Source organism: Mastigoproctus giganteus, chromosome 14, assembly GCF_048544385.1.
Source record: "Mastigoproctus giganteus isolate SK-2022 chromosome 14, ASM4854438v1, whole genome shotgun sequence".
NCBI lineage: Eukaryota > Metazoa > Arthropoda > Arachnida > Uropygi > Thelyphonidae > Mastigoproctus > Mastigoproctus giganteus.
Window position 1 is genome coordinate 12,562,802 of NC_143588.1, and position 22,383 is coordinate 12,585,184.

At 38.4% G+C, this 22,383-nt stretch overlaps 1 protein-coding gene across 3 annotated transcripts in view; it reads left to right on the forward strand.

Annotated features, from left to right (window-relative positions):
• The window catches only part of BORCS5 (BLOC-1 related complex subunit 5), a 166,494-nt gene that overhangs the window by 122,551 nt on the left and 21,560 nt on the right, over positions 1-22,383 (forward strand). For all 3 annotated transcript variants that reach the window (XM_090388943.1, XM_090388944.1, XM_090388942.1), the window contains exon 4: positions 17,099-17,287. In XM_090388943.1, the coding sequence (XP_090245069.1) occupies positions 17,099-17,287 (189 nt within the window). The remainder of the gene's footprint in view (positions 1-17,098; positions 17,288-22,383) is intronic.

Below are 22,383 nucleotides of genomic sequence, written 5' to 3' on the forward strand. Positions count from 1 at the left end.
TCCTTACAAACAGAACCTTCCTAGCCAAAAAAACATATTTTTTTAAATTCATTGTATTGTTTTTCCTTTACCAGTCCACTCCTGCACTGGTAAAGGTAACTGGACATTATAGGAATCACAGCTACTGTATTATCTAATAAAAATAGCCAAGTACCCCTTGAATATTTAGGCTGTGTGCATAACCTTCAAAAACATGGATTTATGAAGTTCTACTATATAACTAGTGAAAATAAATTCTGTACTGAATCTCATAAAATTTTAAATAACACCTAAATTGAAATTGGAATCCATCCGAGTTTAACTTATGTTTCTTTAGTAAAGCAATCCCTTCTATTAACAGAAGGGATTGATTTTCAAAAGACAGGATACACTGAAAGAAAAGCTGCAAGATACTTGCTGATTCTACTGAGGTGGATTAAGATATTTATACATTAATTAGAATATTAAGATGTATTAATATATGGTAAAAGCCAATTAAATTAAATTCTTGACTAATTCAGGCTGTCACATTTGGACATACACTAACTTGGAAATCAATAGGTAAAATTGCTGTATTGCATAGCTTTCTGAACATTCCTGAAGCCTATCCAAGTCATTCTGAAAGAGCACTACTTGGGACTGGCCATTAAACATTTTTCCAATCCTGATATCATCTAAAGATTTTGTCATAATAGGTGCACAGGAGCCAAAGAAAACATTTTGAATTTCAACAATTTCATGCTATTCACCTAGTCTGTTCACACAGCTAAAATTCCCAATAGCTGTTAACAAAAGTTTTTCTTTAATTTCTCAATTGAAAATTCCAGAAATCTCTGTTAGAAAATTGGTTAAGTATGAAATACAGGTGAAACCCGTTGTAATTCAATGTTCAGGGTCCAAAGAATTATATTGTGATTATAAGCAGGATTGCATTAGAAAATCTGGAAGTTTTTTGGCATTCAAACTTCATACATACTATCAATTTTTCTCGTCTTTTTTTTGTGTGATAATTGATACTGTGTCTAAGAAAAATTGTACAAAGAATAATAATGGAAATAATATGCAATTGTGTTATTTCAGTCTTTTATTGGCTATACAATAAAGTATTTAAAAAACTAAAATTCAGTTGTTAATCCCCTTGGAGTGGGGATTAACACCTTTTGTCACAAAACCAAATCAATACTCACAAAAACTGCTTTTCCACATGGATGTATTGACTGTTACTTGCGTGTTTTGAAATTAACAAACGGTCGAAAAATCGGGAGAAAAAGGAAAACATAATGCACTCTGTTACATGCTGGTAACAGATCATTACTGGCATGAAACAGCAAAATAATTGTGTCTTGTATGCACATGACTTCTGTGATTTTACATGCATCCAGTGAACTTTTTAAAAAATAAATACTGTATATGTTCAAACACTTTGCAGTAAAGTTACAAGTCGTCATTTATTATTGTTCTTACAGAAATCAAAGGATAGTGTGTATCGCGGATTTGCATTAAACTGAAAATATCATCGTGTTCACAAGGAATCCAAAATGTTGATCTTCAGTATTGTGGGTTGTGTTTGCCTTAAGTGATTTTCTCAGTAAGGCACCTGCATGCTCCTACACATTTATTACTAGCAATAGAAAATTAAATAGACTAACTCTTTCTTTACACGTGAAGAATTATAATGTAACAATTGAAAAAAAAATGATACTTTCTTTCTTCGGTGTGTATTGCACTGCTAATAAAAATTCAAGGAAATTCATCTATTGGAAAAACTGGTGTCAAATTGATAACACCCCCCATTGCACAGTAGATAAAAACAGAAGTTTCTGTTATTATAATTGTTTTTTTGGAAATGATATCTGTGTTATAAACTTCTGAAAACTGCTATAAAGCAAAATTCTCATCCATCTTATCTTGTGCGCAAAATAAAATAAAAAACTTCCTTTCTTTTTTTCTTCAGAGTACAGGTAACTCTCGTATAACACGGTAGTTTGGTTCCTACAAAATCTCATGTAATGTGAAACCGTGTTATACGAGACTAAGAACCAGTACAAAAAGGGGGGTTACATTCCAAAAGCTAACAAAAATATACTACTTTTTTTTTTTTTTTATAACTATCAGAAACTTAATTTTTATAGTAGTAATAACTTAATATTTTAACTTTATTTTTATAATAGTAGTAACTGAACAAACGTCTTACCTTACTGATACTTATATATATTTATTTTTTTTATGTAAACCCCAAACACGAGAGGTATTAGAACCTATAGTACTTAGTACCGTGCTTGGGTTGGAGGTTGAGAAGACGAAAGAAGATATTTGTTGACATTGGACTTGAATTTCTTTAGACTGTAATTTTCAGGAAATATGTATGAAGGAAGGTTGTTCCAGAAAACGGCAGTTGAATGAATAAACGAGGAAGATGAAAAGTAGGTTCTGTGAGTTTGAAGTTGGACAGTAAATGGATGTTGGCTGGTGGCGGCACGTGTTAGGACTGTTTTGAAAGAGGGAGCAGGAATTATAGAAGCCAATTCAGAAGAACAGTGCCCATGGAAATATCTGTAGAAGAGGCATGCAGCAGAAACAGTACATCTGTGAGAGAGCGAGTGGAGAGACTCTGTTAGAGATGAATCATTGATTAACCTAACTGCCCTCTTCTGAATGGAATCAAGAAGCCTGAGAGAGGTTTTGGGGGCACCACCCCAGATGTGGGAACAATATTCCATGGCAGGGTGGATTTGCAATTTATACAGAGTGAGCAGCTGTTTGGAAGAAAATTAACGGTGAGAGCAAAAGAGAAAACCAAGTTTTTTAGATGCAGAGGAAGCAATATTTGTAATGTGCTTGTGCCAAGAGAGATTAGAAGTCAGGGTAATCCCCAAAAGAGATATATCATTTTGCCTAGAAATCGGAGTGTCACTAAAGATAAGCATAGGAGCAGAAGAATCCTTTTTGCGAGATATAAAACAAGACTGAGTTTCAGAAGGGTTGAAATCAACTAAGTTGTCTTTGCCCCACTGGAGAATTACCTGAAGATCGGCATTTAAGGAATTGGTAGCAGATTTTCGAGAAATTGAAGGTGATTGATCAGGACAAGGTTTCTCAAAATGGAAAATGGAATGCAATGTGCTATCATCGGCAAAACTATGGCTAGGATTTCCAGCCAATGGAAGAAGGTCATTAATATACAAGAGGAAAAGAGTGTGGGAGAGAACTGAACCTTGGGGGACACTGGCATTAGTGGAGAAGTTAGAAGACAGAGAGCCATCTACCATCACCCTCAGTGAGCAATCAGAGAGAAAACTGGATAACCAATTACTAAAAACAGTTGGCAAACCATAAGATGGAAGCTTGTTTAGAAGACCTTTATGCCAGACACGATCGAAAGCCTTTGAGATGTCAAGAGCAACTACTTGTGTTTCCCCGAACCTTTCCATTGAATTAGTCCATAAATGGGTAACATAAGCCAGAATATCACCAGTGGATCGACACTAACGGAATCCATACTGGCGATCATTGATCAGACGGAAAGTTTCTAGGTAGTTTAAGAGTTGGCGGTTAATTGATTTCTCCATTACTTTAGAAAGAGTAGAAGTAATTGCAATGGGACGATAATAGGATGGATGGGATTTGTAACCCTTTTTAGGAACTGGCTGGATATGGGCAAATTTCCAAGCAGAAGGAAAAACACCTTTGGAATAAGAAAGTGAAAAGAAAGTGGCAAAGAATAGGAGTAAGTTCAGGAGCACAGGTTTCGAGAACAAGTGGAGAAATACCATCGGGACCTGGAGCTTTCTTAGCATCAAGATTCGTCAAAATCCTTCTGACATCTTCAAACAGGCCTAATGGGCTGGGAAATTTCATACTGCAATAATTAAAGACAAACACCAACCAAGGAATTAAAAATTTGTACTTTAAAAATAAAATATAATGAAATACACTATCGGAATACTAAAATATTACAATAAATTACGATAAAATAAACTACGATAAAACGTTAAAAATATAGTTAAAAATACCGAAGCAATAAAATTATCTAAAATAAACTGGATTAAAAGCGATAAAACCTGAAGCTATCGGAGACTGCTGTCTCCTTCTTCAACAGTATACTATTACTGCAATGACACATCCTTAAGTAGCAGGGCCATGGCACTCATGCACATAGTCCATCAGCCACATCGTTGGCATTCGCCACGTGTGCATCGGAAACGGAAGTGGCTCGGGAGCATGTCAAACAGAACCGGTCATCCCGTCTGAGGATAGCCACCTCAAACAGGGGTGTAAACATGTCCCCCTCTCCCTGTTAATAGTATTACAACTGGATGATCTGATTCGCAAGCTCTCGAGCCACTTGCGTTCCCAAAATCCATGGGCACGGTCCATAATGACCGCGTCTTCAGGGGAGATCCGATGCTGCTTCTCCCGGAAATGCTCTGCCACAGCAGACCTCGCATAATTAGAAGTCATTAATAACGGTCATGTGCTCCCCCAGACAGTCTTTTAAACGTCGCCCCGTCTTCCCCACATAACACTCCTCACAATCCGGGCACTTAATCTCATAGACCACACTACTAGTATAGTCCTGGGCTACGGGATCATTAACTTGAGACACCACTGTGTGCAATCTCCATCCCGGAAGTTGCACACAGCGGGTCTGACACTCCCGCAGTGCCCGTACAATGCGTTCTGAAAGGCCCGGATAGTAAGGAATGTATGCGGTAGCCACAGGGGTAGGCGACTCCCTACGATTGGACTCTACTCTATAAATATATTTGTTTGTCCAAGACCCTCTGGGGGTACCCACACTTCCTGAGGTCTGGCGTGACTCTGTAAATTTCCATTTCCTTATCCTTGGGGGTACTACAGTGGGTCCCCACTATTCTTATGATGATAAGCCTGTGCCGAGCTGTAATGAACATACTGGCCATGGCACATAGGCTTTCTATAAATCGTTGTCTTTATTCTAGACCCATCTCTGCTAACCAGGACATCCAGAAACGGGAGGGACCCAGCTTTTTCCACCTCCAAGGTGAATTGTACAAATGGGGAGAAGCTGTTAAGTAAATTGAGCACCTCATCTTCCTTCCCCTTTTTTAAAATGGTGAACATATTGTCCACATGTCTCCTCCACTCGCGCATGGGGAAATCCAACTGATGAAACACCCTGGTTTCCAGTTCCTCCATTGCCAAATTGGCCACAATGGCACTAACGGGGGAACCCATGGCCGTGCCATGGACCTGCTTGTACATAACTTTTTGAAAGATCATGGTAGTGCTAGCAAGGCAAAACTCAGCACCTTTAGAAATATCGTCAATACTTAGTAAACATCTAGCACTTAAGTTATCATCCTGTTCCAAGGCCAATCTTACACAATGCACCCCATGTCCAATGGGGATACATGTGAACAAAGATACAACGTCAAACGAGATCATAAGTTCATCTTCACGTATAGACTGGCTTCTTATAAAGTTCACAAATTCCTTGCTATCTTTAACTACTAAACTGGAGCATTCCCGCTATAGGAGCAATAACTCTAGCTAAAAATCCAGATAAGGCATAGGTGGGACTACCCACAAACAATACTATTGGTCTCAATGGAATGCCCACCTTGTGCGTCTTTGGGAGGCCATAGAACCGGGGTAATCGACATCCTGAGGCATGAAGAGTCCAATAAACTTCTTTAGTTATTTTGCCAGCCTTGTATGAGTGCCAGCCTCACTAGCACTACCATGATCTTTCAAAAAGTTATGTACAAGCAGGTCCATGGCACGGCCATGGGTTCCCCCATTAGTGCCATTGTGGCCAATTTGGCAATGGAGGAACTGGAAACCAGGGTGTTTCATCAGTTGGATTTCCCCATGCACGAGTGGAGGAGATATGTGGACGATACGTTCACCATTTTAAAAAAGGGGAAGGAAGATGAGGTGCTCAATTTACTTAACAGCTTCTCCCCATTTGTACAATTCACCTCGGAGGTGGAAAAAGCTGGGTCCCTCCTGTTTCTGGATGTCCTGGTTAGCAGAGATGGGTCTAGAATAAAGACAACGATTTATAGAAAGCCTATGTGCCATGGCCAGTATGTTCATTACAGCTCGGCACAGGCTTATCATCATAAGAATAGTGGGGACCCACTGTAGTACCCCCGAGGATAAGGAAATGGAAATTTACAGAGTCACGCCAGACCTCAGGAAGTGTGGGTACCCCCAAAGGGTCTTGGACAAATATATTTATAGAGTAGAGTCCAATCGTAGGGAGTCGCCTACCCCTGTGGCTACCGCATACATTCCTTACTATCCGGGCCTTTCAGAACGCATTGTACGGGCACTGCGGGAGTGTCAGACCCGCTGTGTGCAACTTCCGGGATGGAGATTGCACACAGTGGTGTCTCAAGTTAATGATTATGAGATTAGAGGTATGAGATCCGGCCACTTAATCTCAAGGTATGAGATTAAGTGCCCGGATTGTGAGGAGTGTTATGTGGGGAAGACGGGGCGACGTTTAAAAGACTGTCTGGGGGAGCACATGACCGTTATTAATGACTGCTAATTATGCGAGGTCTGCTGTGGCAGAGCATTTCTGGGAGAAGCAGCATCGGATCTCCCCTGAAGACACGGTCATTACGGACTGTGCCCATGGATTTTGGGAACGCAAGTGGCTCGAGAGCTTGCGAATCGGTTCATCCAGTCGTAATACTATTAACAGGGAGAGGGGGACACGTTTACACCCCCTGTTTGAGGCGGCTGTCCTTAGACGGGATGACCGGTTCTGTTTGACATGCTCCCGAGCCACTTCCGTTTCCGATGTGCGCGTGGGGAATGCCGACCATGTGTCTGAGACCACGTGCATGAGTGCCATGGGCTTGCAATTTAGGATGTGTCATTGCAGTAATAGTATACTGTTGAAGAAGGAGACAGCAGTCTCCAAAAGCTTCAGGTTTTATCGCTTTTAATCCAGTTTATTTTAGATAATTTTATTGCTTCAGCATTTTTAACTATTTTTTTAACGTTTTATCGTAGTTTATTTTATCGTAATTTATTGTAATATTTTAGTCTTCCTTCTGACATCCTTTTGACGGAAGACCACGGGAGGCATTGAATGGAGCGTGTTGAGAATGGTGGGAGGTGTTTTACCAAGATCATTAATACATGAGTTGTAAGAAAAATGGGATGCTAGCAGGTCAGCTTTATCCTTGGCTGAAGTGACAACGGAACCATCTGGTTTGGACAGAGGTGGGAGCAGAGATGGGCAAAAGTTGCGGCCAATAGCTTTGGCAAGAGACCAGAATGCTCGGCTACCATTAGGGCAAGAAGCAAGTTTTCTACTCTTAGCCTGTTCAAACTCTAGTTTGGGCTGATTAATAACTGCTTTACAATTGCTGCGAGCTTTAGTGTAGGCAGAAAATGAAACTGGAGAATTAGACACAAGCCAATTACGATATGCAACATTCTTCTCTTGAACAGCCTTAGCACATTTATTGGAAAACCAAGGTTTAGATAAAGGACGAGATTTTAAAGTGGAGTGTGGGATAAAGGATTCCATTCCTGCAAGAATAATTTCACTGACACGATCTGAGCAAATGTTGACATCAGAAGTTTTCAAACAGTAATCCGACCAAGGAAAAGAAGAAAATAAGTCTCGCAGGTCATCCCATTTTGCATTCTTGTAATGCCAAACAACACGAGGTTGGAAATACCCATGATATAAAGGTTCCATTGGAGAAGAGACAATCACCAAGTTGTGATCTGAAGTGCCTAAAGGAGCTCTCACTTCGACCGTGTACTTAGAAGGGTTGTTTGTGAGAAAAAGATCAAGCGTATTGGCTGTATTCTTGTAGGTAAATGAACAATCTGTGCAAGGTTATTAGCAATTGCAAAAGCCTCAGCATCTCGACCAGCTGGGTTGGTGTGACTAGAAAACGGAAGCCAGCTGGAGTTGTGAACATTAAAATCATCAAGCAAAATTACCTCACTGTTAGGAAAGTTTGACTGGAGAAAGTCAAGTTGCAAAGAGAGGAAGTCAAAGAGCTCCAAGTGATTAGTGGAGTTGGGAGAACGGTAGAGACAACAGATGAATTTGACACATTGAAGTAGAGAGATTTTAAGCCAGAGAAGATCAAAGAGAGGAGAGGAGATTCCAAATTGCCAAGTCTCTGACAGGGAATATCAGAAAGGACATATGCACAAGTACCACCTTTGAGGTGAAAGGAATCACAAAGCGAATAATTTGGGCATCTGAGATGAGCAGTACTTAAATCAACCGATAACTGAGATTCTGTCAGAAAAAGTATTTGGGGTTTGGCAGACTTCAAGTGGAAATGGACATCGTTGAGATTAGAATTGAGACCATGTATATTTGTGAAATGAATTAGGAAGTGCTTGGAAGGTTTAGATCTTTTTGCAGATAAGCTTGCTCTATTAGTTTGACAATTCATGGTGTATTCAATAGTAAGAAAAAGTGGGTGAGACATGCTGTATGAAGTAATGAAATTTTTGGATATGGCATACATATGGTAAGAATATACCCAGATCCTTGACATAACGTGGCCTCGACAATGCTCCCTGCATACACACTACTCGGACTCCCTCCAGTCACTATCTGGCAGAGTAGAGGTAGCAAGATTATACACTAGCTGATGTGGAAGCCTCCTAGAGAGTTACCAATAGGTTCGGTCCGGTGTACTAACTAGCTTTCGGCCTGCGAACACCGTTTTAGAGTTGTACCCTCGAAATGTAAGAAATATTGGATCTCGCCATGATGTTCATCATAACCTCAAAAGTCATCAATCATACTGCATGATGGAAGATATAGGAAAGGAGAAATAGGACCGGAACTTAGCTCTAGAGACTAAACATGGGTTCCACCACTTCAAGCCTCCAATAAGAAAAGTGGTGGTATTGCACCGGTTGATGAGAGTCATCTACCACCTAGTAGTGCCTGGTAACATAGAGGGGTGGCGTTCCTCCATGTGGTGTGGGCGCCACACCTCGACCCCTGCTTACGTTGGTTCACACCTGGGTGGTCACCCACCATGTACTTATGCATGGAGGTTATACCCAGGATTACTAACAGGCCCACCATCGTTAAGGTGCAAGCAGAGGATTTGGCTGTCACAGACCGTCCAGACTTTACCGAAATTGGGTCCACTTGACTTGAGTGTCACCCGAATATCAGTTCCATCAGCGTTTTAGACTCCCAGGTAGCAAGTACAGCTTGTCTGGCATATCTGAGAGAATGTCTGTGACAAGCCCAAGGACCAAATGTCAGGTAATGTATGTTCATTTAATTTTCTTCCTCTTCTTTGCTGCTAAGCACAATCTCTTCTGCAGTATCTAGATTTCGTGTACCTTCTGGACACTTTGAAGTCACAATTTATTATGGTTTCAAACAAGCACAAGTTCAGTAGCACAGAACCTAATCCAGGGATCTCCCAACAAAATACAGTGGACACCCCGCTTAGATATAAAGTACAAATTTAACTTTATTACCTTACCAATTAACAACATTAAATAATATGAAAATTGGAAGAATATTTTCCAGTTAACATAATAAATTTACGCTCGCTTACGTACATAGCTTAATTAATATGTACTGTAATATGTAAATACTAACTAATTGATATTTCTGTTCACTGACTTTTTTTGGTTGTAAAATTTAAAATAGTATAAATGATAAGCAATTAATAACAAAGAACATGGCATGCACAAGTGAGATACAGAGTAATGAGTTTCTGAAAATTTATTTATGTTTTTTATGTGATTGATTATTTCATGGAAGGGGAAACACATTTCACCACAATAACGTGAAAACCCCACAGGATTCCAGCTCTCGGTACTATAGCAAATGCAAGAAGATCGAGTTTACTACCCATTTATAATTGATTACACTAATGGAAAAAAAAAAACAATAAACCGGATACTGCAAATTGTTTTTATCGTTTTATGGTCGTGACCTCCAGAAATGTGTTTTGGAAAAATATCACAAAGGCGATAACGTCTAGCGAGTCAACAGCGGGGATTCACAAAAAGGAATGGAAACATTGAAATTATATCTAACATAATATCAGGGTTTTCCCAGCAGAAAAGCTCAAAAATACCATGTTATGTGAGATTTCCTCAATTCTCAAACCATACTGTATGAGTACCGTGTTATGCGAGGATTGCCGCAGTTCTCAAACTGTGTTAGAGCGAAACTGTGTTGGAGCGAAACCGTGTTGTAGAAGTACCGTGTTATATGGGGGTTACCTGTATTGCATCTGCTAACAAAAATTTATCTCTCAGTATATCTATTGGAAGCTGCATTATAAATTTCAAATTCTCTTGTCAAACAGAAAATGCCGCTTGGCATAATGGATAAGAAAAAAAGAATTCTGTATAATTATTATCATTGTTTTTTTGGAAACAATATTGGTAGAGTACCTTTTCCTGGATGCATATTCAATCATTTAACCTGATTTCAAAAACATTTTGTATTGATAGCTATGTCATAAACTTCCGAAAACTGATGTCAAACAAATTTCACATCCATCTTACCTTACATGAAAAAAATATATGTATATATATAGATATATGGCTTAACAAAATTTCAAGTAAAATTTTTGGAGTTGCATTATAAACTTCTAAAAACCAGTGTCAAAAAGAAAAGAATGAAATCAAATAAATCCAATTTAAAAAAAAAAAAAAAAAAAAAAAAAAAATACTGCATTTATTAATAACAAATTTGGGATTTTGTAAACTAGATAAGTTGTGATCACTTTGGGATTCAGCTAAGCCATAACAATAATCGAAATACAACTGCGTCTGTTCAGCATTGTTTATTGATGCAGAGTGGAAATGTATACATAGAAAGGTGGAAGTGGACACAAAGGAAACACTGAAATCAAGCAAATATAAATTTTAATTTGACTGTTTGCTATTTCTTCAAGAAAGTTATCAGTAAAAATGACTCTCAAAGCGTTTCTTAAAATTCATATAAACCATTAAAAACAAAGAATGAAAATATTAAAATCAAGTATTAGAAAAGGTTAATACTGTGCTGTAAAACAGCCAGACTTTATCTGGTAGGACTATAGATAAAGAACTTTCTCTTATGGAGTAGCGACATGAGAGAAAGTTCTCTCATGTTGTTCAACAACCATATGAAACGTACATAGAAAAAAAAAAAAAGCAGTAAGTGGCCGCGTAACACATCGGAATTTAGTATTAGTATTAGTAATAACCATATGGTGCAAGGAAGCCTAAGGCTTATGCTGCACCAGCCAAAAATAAAATATAATAATAAAATTAAATAAACTAAATAATTAATAAATAATAATAAGAGAAAAGGAAATAGACAACCTATGCATTTCCCCTCCTCCTGTAGGTAGCTTATTCCAGTAATTTATAACTCGCTGGCTAAAATAAAACTTCCCGCATTCCAGTCTAAACGTCTCTCCCCATAACATGAATTTATGGCCCCTAGCTCTAGAATCATTTATAACTGTGAAAATTTCATCCTCATTCATTTTACTGTTGCCTCTGAGAGCCTTAAACACCTCAATCAAGTTCCTCTAAGGTGCCTAGTTTCCAAGCTGTGCAACCCACATATTCTAAGTCTTTCCTCATAAGGACATCCTTTTGCTGTTTCACCAGGTGATTTACCAGTTTCTGGACCCTTTCAAGAAGCTCGATGTCTTTTTTTAGGTGCAGTCTACACACTTGAACACAGTATTCCATGTGTGGTCTAACAATAACCTTTTATAATGGGATTATGACGTCCTTACCTTTACTAGCAAACGTTCGATAAATCATTGATAGGACACCATGGGCTTTACATGCAACCTGTCTACAATGTTTGGAGAACTTCATGTCTGACCGTATTGTAACTACAAGTGTTTTCTTCCACTATTGGCTTTAGTTCAACTCCACCAAGTGTATAAGTTATTTTGGGGTTACTTTTCTTCAGGTGTAAGAACTTGCACTTTGCTGGATTAAAGCATAGCTACCACTTTTCTGACCATCCCTGAAGTCTGTCTAGGTCACTGCTGGCGGTGATCATTAACTACGCTACCAATCTTTACATCATCTGCAAATTTAGACATCACGCCCTCTATCCCTTCATTGATGTCATTTAAGAAAAATCAAAACACAAGCCATGATTTTCCCTTTAAAAGCCGTGCTGCATATCCTTCAGAATTCCATTTCTATCTAAATGATCTTGAATTCCACCCTTGATCATTGCCTCCATGATTTTCCCCACTACTGAAGTTAGGCTGAGCAGTCGGTAATTTCCCACTACACTCTATAACTGCCTTTATGTATTGGAGATATGTTGGCATTTTTCCAATCCAACAGAATCTCTGCTGAATCCAGTGATGCTCTCATGATTAGCCTTAATGGTTCAGTGCACTCACTTGCTGCCTCCCTTAAAATTATAGAGTATATGCTATCAACCCCAGGAGCCTTACTTCCCTGTAGGCTCGAAAGTTTTTTCATTAAATCATGTGAAATTTCAATATCATTAATTACATATTTTTCAATTTCACTCCCATAATTTCTCATTGATGTTTTTAAGAACAAATTGGGATGTTATGTAATAATTTCCATTGCACATGCATAAACTATGATAGGGCAAAAAAGTGATAATATAAATCTAAGTGCTCATTATAATAAACACTATTTTTTCTGTGTATTCTTATACATCTGGTTGGGACTTTGTAAAAGTGATAACATTATCCATGATTACAATAAGCGATGTGCACTGTATTACTAACTGGGGTAAGGGGAAGAATATTAAGAAATTTCCATAAATGCTGGCAGTTTCTTTTACCCATGAGAACCATTAGGGATGGGGAAGACACTTCTATCATCAGACAATCTGAAGATTAATCATTAATCACAACCCTCTGCTGCTTCTTGCACTGTAGCCAACCTGCAATCCACCTTAGAATTTTACCTGTGATTCCAACACATATTTCAGCTTATACAGTAACCTCTCGTGTAGGATTGATTGAAATGCATTGCTAAAATCCAAATAAATGATGTTAAAATTATTTCCCACATCCAGATCATGAATAACTGTGTCAAATTAGCTAGCCAGGTTAGTTAATCATGATTTTTCCTTAACAAGACCATTTGTGTATCTTTCAGAATTCCATTTTTATCTCAAATCCCTTTATTGCATTATTCATTATTTCCTCCATGATTTTCCCTATCAATACATAAAGGTAGTTTTCTCTTAGAACTGCCTTTATGTATTGGTGATGCCTAAAAGCAGCTCAGTGCATTCTCTTTCACTACCTCCCTCAAGGTTACTGAGTATATGCCATCGGCTCCTGGAGCCCAACTTGCCTTTAGGCTCGAAATTTTTTTTTTTTTGTACTAGTAAACCTCATTCGCATAATCCCCTCTTACTATGAAGGGGGTTCTCATCTGTAAAGATCATCATCAGCTGGGTTGTCTGAGACTTTTCCTCACCCATTGTGTAATTGTCTGATATTATTCATTTCTTCTTTATATACTTATTCCCATTTTCATGCTCTCTTAGCCAGTGATTTCTCATACTCAGCCCTTCCCATTCTAACCTTTTCTATGGTACTATTGTAGATCAACTTGTAGCTGTTATAGATTTCAGTACTTTTCATTGCTCTGTAATTGTCCCTTGCTATTTTTTTTTCTGCTCTGTTAAACTGGCTAGCTCCATATTCATCTATCTCAGCATCCTTCTCATGCTATATTTTCTTAATGGTACTTATTGCATTCTTGGCTTCTATGACAATTACTTTAAAATTTTACCATAATTCTAATGCTTGGTTCTGATCATTGAATGCACTGACCCCTCCCTCTGCCAACTGCACAGTTTATAGAGGCTATGTAGCATCTTAAACTGTTATTGTCCCCTTTCCTGAAACTAAAACATGTCTTTACTGTTAACAGCTGCAACTTCTTTCCTTATCTTTCAACTTAGAACTGCATAACTGCTTCCTGATAATGGTTCCCATGCTTGTCAGCTGTATGGTGTCATCTCTCATTCATGGATGACTATCAGGTCTAGAATATTCTTACCCCTAGTATTTTCTCTAACATGTTGATATTATTATTATTATTATTAGCCATATGGTGCAAGGAAGCCTGAGACTTATGCTGCACTGGCCAAAAAAAAAAAAAAAAAAATTCCCGCATTACCCTGAGAGAGAGAGAGAGAGAGAGAGAGAGAGAGAGAGAGAGAGAGAGAGAGAGAGAGAGAGAGAGAGAGAGTGTGTGTGTGTGTGTGTGTGTGTGTGTGTGTGTGTGTGTGTGTGTGTGTGTGTGTGTGTGTGTGTGTGTGTGTGTGTCAGAAGTAGGAGGGAATCACAAAAAAAGAGAAGAATGAAGATATCCAGCCCATAACCCTGGCTTTGCCAAGCCCATACTCACCAAATGTGAGCCCCTGGGAAAAGTACATGCGCTTTGAGTGACTGTGATTCAACCCTACGTGACTGCTAAATATGGTGCTGGTTTTTATATTCTCTCTGTCTTCTGAAATCCTCTGACCGTTTGATTGTCTCTGAGTATAAACAGAAAATTTATTTTTATTTGTAGCATAAAAAGTTAACACAATTAACTTTTAAGTTAAAGATAACAGAGGGCATTTATATAACAAGAAATGGCTGACTAGGTACTGAGATGTGTCACTAGTTTGTGGTTCTGAATTATATCATTAAAGATTTTGCTTTTTGTGATATTTGTATCGTAGGCTGCATTGAGTACTCATAACCTAGAAGGTATAATGCGGTTTTTGGAAGGTCAGTTAATCTTGAAGGAGTTATTTGATGATTACACTATTCGGTGAGTATTGTTTACATGGTAATCTTGCACTTCAGTGCCGCGAGCCACGACCAGCCACCCTGTATATAAGTAATAATTATCTAGTTAAGCATTTTGTCCCCTCCCCATGGTGAGTTTCCCTCATGCTTGCTGCAGTCAGTAAGTTGCAAATCACCATTCAGTCAATAGGGAGCAAATTGAAATAAAACATTCACATTTACTCACTCATTCCATCTGCATGTAGAGACTCTCAAACACTCTGTACAATCTTCTGTTCTGTAGCAAAGCACACTCTCAAGAAATAAACTATTCACAAAATAATTTTAATAAACTAGCATTATGTTACAAACCTTTACCAAGTTCTTGTTCACGTGCATAATGAGTCAGAACAAGGATTGCAAATTGACTTCTCTCTCTATAACTACTGACATATCATATGGGGTATCTCAAATCCAGTCCATAGTGATCTCACTGCCTCTCGTTTTCTGGCACTCCCACCATGTTCCATTAGTTCCTACTTAATTTTACTGTTGAAAAGCCCATTCCACACATTGTACCTTTGCTTCCAACTACCTCACACTACACAGATTCTATGCTGGCATGCATAAGTTCTGAATATGGAAAAACCTTTGTTGCAATTAGGCTGCATTCGATAAAAAGCATGACCTGCTATCCCCTCTATCTTACATGTCCTTCCTAAATTCAATATATATATGACATAAAACTCTTCCTCCCCTCCCCCCCATTTCTGGTTGACAGTCAGAAGTATTGGCAGTAATTTTATCGGCAACACTCCTAACATTACTGTAGACACAGTTAAGACTAAGTGTTCTTGAAAAGTTTACTACCTTGACACACCCTTTGAAGTTATTTAAGCTTTTTCCCTTAGCATTAGTTTCCTGTTCACATGAAACACCACTACTCTCATAACTACAGCTTGCAAATATCAAGGGTAGCTACAAACAAAAAACTCTTGAAATGTGTGCAAGCTTTGGCCCATGTCATAAGACATGGGCTGCATAAGGATGTATCCTTATGCAGCACTGTAACCTTGTATGGGAACATTTGCAAATCCACCTGAATGATTTATTGAATGGAGCACCAAGACATTACAACTTCACAAGTTGTTTTTCATGTTAACTTTCCTGGACTATGCTGCATTCAACTTGGGGAGCTTCAACATGTTCTGGAGTATGAACACCAGCCACACAAGGTCATTTTTGTTTCTTTACACAGCCATCCTCCTCAAACTGCTGACACTTTGCCTATTGATAGAAGCACATTAGATTTATGAGCATGTAAAGTGCCATGCCTTCTTACTGTTCTCTAGCAAATTTACTAGAATGTACTGCAGGCTACTGCAAACTTTAAATGAAATTCATCTCTTAAGTTCTGTTTTAGGTGATGATACAAATGTGTCAACATTTGTTGCCTAACCAGTACTTCAAATCCGTCAAATTTATTTACTATACTAGTGGGCAAATATGTATGTGTTCCTGGTTTTGTTCTTAGAAACACAGCCCATAAATTTGCTCTTCCCATGAAGACCCCCAGTAAGACCAGTAGTAGTCCCCCACTCCTTGTTTTCCAGGCTTCTGCATATCCCAGTAGAAATGGTTCAAGAAATCAGTTTTACCTCTGCTTGTGGCTGCCATTAAATTATTAGTCTTCCCCCAAACTAGCAGCTTTCCAATTTTGATTTGATTCAGTTGAAAGATTAGAGGAAATTACAGGCAGAGCCTCAATTTTTCTGTAAACTACAAAGTTTTGAATCTGGGCAGCTATGTGAGAATCTTATTTATGTATCTAGTCTTAAGTGGATTGAGCAGATTTATTTTTTGGGAGACATATTTTGTCTTGCTATAATGATGCAAAACAAGGAGAACAGATTCAATTAAGGAAAAATAACTGTAAACCGAATGTGAAAAATTTTGTTTTTTGGTCAAAGACTATTCGGTGAACAAAAGAAGTTATGACCTAGCGGAATCAGATTCAGATGAACACATTTAAATATGGATTAGATAAATATAGAGAATAAGTAGGTAAACTATGAAACTAGAGAGAAACTTTTTTTTGGAAAAGAAACATGCTTTTCTTCATTTTATCCATCTGCCGTTTTAAGTAATACTAATAAATGTAGTGCATTCTTTTTTACACTCCAATTTGTTTTAATGTCGAAAAAAAAAAAAATTGAAATCCTTTCAAACATAACTAATTATGATTAATATTTATCTGAGTTAGCATAAGAAATGTTCCATGTGATGCACATAGATACACATTAAATAAGACAAATTTAGGAAAAAGAAAAACAATACTATATATGTATTTTAATTTTTATTTCTAGAGCATACCTACATTTCTACCTATAATGCGAGGCGCCCTGAATATTCCTACGATAAAGGATCCTGAAGTATTAGACAAACTTGACCATCAAACTGTGCTACAACTTTGTCAAAGGTATCAGGATCACTTGTGCTATTGTGCAGAAGCTGTTGGTGCTGAACAGAATATTTTGGCCTCAAGGATTCGTGAAGTATGATTTTTGAAACAACCTATAACATATATTTTAAAAAGGATAATATTTTATGCATTTAATTTTTAATGCTGTTTTCAGATTGTATTAAAAGACAAGGGGTATGTTTCAATTTTTTTTTTTTTTTTAGTTCAATTAGTTTGTATTCTAAAGTGAACAATATTACTGAATGTATTAATTAATATTGTTGTATATGTCAGGCAGAGCCTCTCTGTACATAGCTTTGAGCAAACTGGTTTGCTACTTAGTGCATCAATCTTATGTTGTGGTGGGCACTTCACAATGTATGTGAAGTGCCCACAATGTATGTGAAGCACATTAGATTTTGGGAGTCATATTGCACGTCTTCATATTGCACTACTCTAAAAAAAAAGCACCACTGGAGAAGTATATTGCTTTTTATTTAATTAACATGTATGCCACTATCCATAACCCAGGTTTTGATCTTTGTTGGGATCGCCATTGGTGGAAAGGATGTAGAAGTCAAAAGTTATTAGAAGAAAAATTGAACACACTATTAGCGCAGTTACAACTAACAGATAGAAGAATTGACACTGCTGTACTAGCTATGAAAAAACAAGAAAATAGGGCCCAATACAAGGATGCGGATAAGGCACGGACAGATCAGCATACACAGACATCCAAATTACAGAGGGATACGAAGGGAAAAGCAAGGAATGATAAGAATAATAAACAAGACGAGTGAATCTGCCCCATCGATTCCCTCCTGCGCAAATCAATCCATGTTTGAGAACAATGTCGCGGACTATAGGGTTCAAAAAACAAATCAAATCAATGATGAGCACAATAGAACCGAGACCACAACGAAACATGTCGCGGGACAAAGTCAGAGGCTTGCCGATAGATTTAACATATCCTCTGTACAAACCAGAGGAAAAATATTTATTTCAAGACTCAACCCGCAGACAGGTCCAAATCTTATTAAAGAAATGTGCGACAGAGGATTAGGGATTGACATAGAGGTCAAGCAAATACGCACAAGACATCCTGCATATAACTCTTTCATACTCTCCTGCCCACTAAATAGTGAAGGACGGCTCTTGGACAGAAACATCTGGCCAGTAAGAACGCTAGTGAAGACATACACAGAAAGGGCTGGGAAGCCCACAATTAGGAACATCACCGCAAACCTATTCAAGAGCCCAATAGCAATCAACAGTCAATTTTTCTCTCGCAAAAGAATCGAACCAGATTATTATCTTCTTGCAAAACGTAAGAAGCATATCGAATAAGCTTCACGCACTACAAACCTTACTACTCAACTCGGAGAATGATTGCATATGCTTAGTTGAAACATGGCTCCATAATAACAGACACCTGGACGCCCTTGCACACCCCTCCGGTTACAACTGCATCGCAAATGGAAGAGAGGGTAAAAGAGGAGGCTGTGTAATGATTCTTTTCAAGAAAGGATTCTCAGTAGTCAAAGAACTCGTGGCGCAATCGGAAAATTTCGAGGCTATCATTGCCACTTTTTGGTACGGAAACGAGGAGATTGTAATTAGGCATAATATACCTACCACCGGAGCACACTAAAGAAAACAGAGCCGAGCTTCTTACGTGGCTCACCTCAAATCTGAGCACAAACACAGATACAATCATAATGGGGGACCTAAATATGCCACTACCAAAACATCGGGAGGCAAAAAGCAAGTTGGACGATACAGTGAAAGCTTTAAACATGATCCAATTGAAAACACCAGCAACAAGAGGAACTCAGTGCCTAGATCTCATATACTACAATACCCCAGATATAAAGTTGAGGAATAGCTACATGAAATTCACTTCGGATCACCAACCACTCACGTGTGAAGCCACTTTAAGAAGAATCCGGGACATCCGTCAAACTGAACCGCATCCAAAAAGTAATGCAAAGATAATTTTCTCATCAAAATATATTAAAAGTGACGTCATTCTGAAACATCTGATGGCATATAATTGGCAAAACCTATACCTTTTGGACACTGATGATGCCTTATCAGCGCTCTCACAATCACTCATGCATATGGCTGAAGAAGGAGCATCTAAGGAAATAAAATTATCAGACAGGGCAAGGCCCTGGTTCAACTCACAGTTGAAAGTAATCTTCAAAAATAAGCAAAAATTGTTCAGGAAATGGAAAAGAACTGGGCATCCAGAGGACCACACCCGGTACAAACATGAAAGAGCATGTTTCATGAAGGGGAAGAAACGGGCACACATAGATATGGCTAAAGCAAAACTAAAAAAAAGGTAAAAGAATTCTCAGCAAAAAAAGCTTCGTGCATAAAATGACTGAGACATCTTTTAAGGAATGGACTGAAGCCACTTTCGGAACACCCCTCAAGGAAAACCAAATTGACAGCGAAGCAAACAGTAACAGGGTAAAGATGTAATCAAGGGGTTTAAGGAATCTATCAATAGCAATCAGATTGTCACTAACAATGAACATCTAAAGGAAATCAGTATTAGCAGAGACAACTTAAAAAGTGCAATCAACAGCCTCCCAAATAAAGCAACGATTGGGCCAGATAATTTCCTACTATTTATGATTAAAACTGTAGCTGTTACATCATCGATGTACCACTACACATATTCCAGAGAATTTTGATGGAGGCGAACTTCCCGAAGCTGTGGAAAAGCTATTTTGTAAAACCTATCTCCAAAATAAAAAACCCGAAATCTGTAAAAGACTTCAGACCAATTGCTCTTGGATGCTCTTTGCAAAAAATCTTTGAAAAAACAATCCTGCACACCATTATCGAGCATTGCTTCAAGCACAGGCCAGAATACCTGCACTCAGTACTTCCACAGAGATCAACCATCACCAATCTCATGGGGACACTGCTAAGGATCCAGCAAGCACTAAACAGCAAGCAGCAGATGGACATAGTCTTTTTAGATGTGGCAGCTGCGTATGATAACATATCCATCCCAGCTCTCATAGTCATTCTGCGGGACTATTTTCACATTACAGGAAATGCCCTCCATTTATTAAAGAGCACTCTTCGGCGCAGACAAATTGCGGTGACAAACAAAAACATGTGCGCAACGTATGAGGTTGATAAAGGTGTCCCGCAAGGCGGAGTCTGGTCTGCCACACTTTTTGCCATAGCCCAGAATAAGAAGCACTTCATTACATACGCCAATGATATAAAATTTTTTATTACCTCAGGAGATCAGAAATCAGCTGACTACCACAACCAAGTGGCTAATACTAAAATAAAAGAACTTCAAGAGTATCTAGATTGTATCGGGCTGCAGTTAAATGAAAAAAATGACCGCACAAATGACTTTCACAAATAAAATAAAGCCAAACAAAATGGAAATATTTGTGAACGGCATCCTCGTCCAAAAGGCACAGTCACACGTTGATCTTGGTCTCAAGTGGGACGAAGGCCTGACCTTCCGCCTGCACTTCGGATACATCCGTAACAAAACATAACAAAACACCGGTATTAAAGACCCCAGTCTGATGAAGCAATACATCAACAGATGTGTTACTCTTATTCCCCTATATGCGGCACAAATCTGGTCTTCAGCTCCCGAATGCAGTATCAAAGCCTTTCTAGGACTCGAATACTGGCTCTTATGGCTGAACAGAATTTCAGCTAAGCCTTTTACCATCTTAAGAACTATACTATACTCCAATTTAGAGGTCACACCCTGGAGACAAATAATCACGTCAAGAAACATAATGACCCTCGCTCAGCTTTTAACGGGACAACTGGATGCACCGAAAGCCCGAGAGTGGATAATAATACCCGGCGAAAAACCAAGACGAGTTGCAGATAAGGAACCGCAACTGAAAGCGGCATTTATGCAGTTGGATAGCCTCGGAAGATTCTTTCCAGCAAACACCATCCAGCTATTTAACAACCTCAACATCAATCCTGAAAAGCTCTGCAATTGCAAATCCTACAGAAAGGAAGTTCTCAGAAACACTTACTTGCAAATACAGATGTAAGGATATAGTTTCAGCACCTTGTTCGGCCAGGCACGAGCCACTGGGCTTTAGGAAACCCGACCTCATCAAGAAATAGGTGTCAGGATTGTCCTACCTACACAACTCTAATCCCCACAGAAGAAGACGACTACTGGAAAATAGAACTTTCACATTTTTATTTTGCTGTATCGCGGTCATTCCTGTTGTTTCGTATGCTGTACGTTGTTTGGCTGTAAATATTTGTGATTATGTAAATATGGCGAAACTCTCACTTGTGTGTGTTTAAGCAGAAGGTATGCTTCAATTGGCATGGTATTATGTTCTTACCAGTTTACAGTAGTAAAAGCCTTTGCGAGTAATTAATAACTCAAATATTCTATATTCCAGATAAAGTGTACTTATAAATCAGATATTATGTATTTCATGCATTTTATAATTGTAACATAGATGTATATTTTGTAACATAGTTGTATATGTATGATCACCCTCTAGCCAGTGGCTGTAACCGGGTGTTCTCCTAAGAGAAATAAACTGATGATAATAATAATAAAGATTGAAACCAGGGTTCTAGCATAAACTAAACCTCTCAATTGGAGCAATGCTTTTTATTTATAGTAGTGAATACCAAGGCAGTTCAGGGTAAAGTGCCTAAACAACATGATATCAATGTAGTAAGTAGTAGGTCCAGTTTGCTCATAGCTGCGTACAGAAAGAGGCTGTCTGCTCAAGCTATGAAAGATATACTTTATATAGCTTTCATAGCTTGAGGGTTTTTGCCATAGACCTAACTATGGCTTTGTTACATATTCTCTCATAATGCTAATGCAACTACATCTACATCATATGATTATCTGTAATTGTTACACACTTGTTTCTTTTGCTCAATAAAACTCTTAACCTCACTAGTTTTGGCAACGTACAACAATGGAACTTGGCCACTGGTACAAATACATTTCTGGCTTTAGGAATAAATCACTTGAATATGTCCCACAACATATTTCTATGAAACATCATGTGGTAAGTAGTATGTCCAGTTTGAGAGAGCTACGTACAGAAAGAGGCATTGCTATTGCCTTTATCAAGTCACAAAGGAGCTTAGGCAAACTAAAGCAGACTATGAGACATCTCCGGAAAAGACTTCTTTACTTAT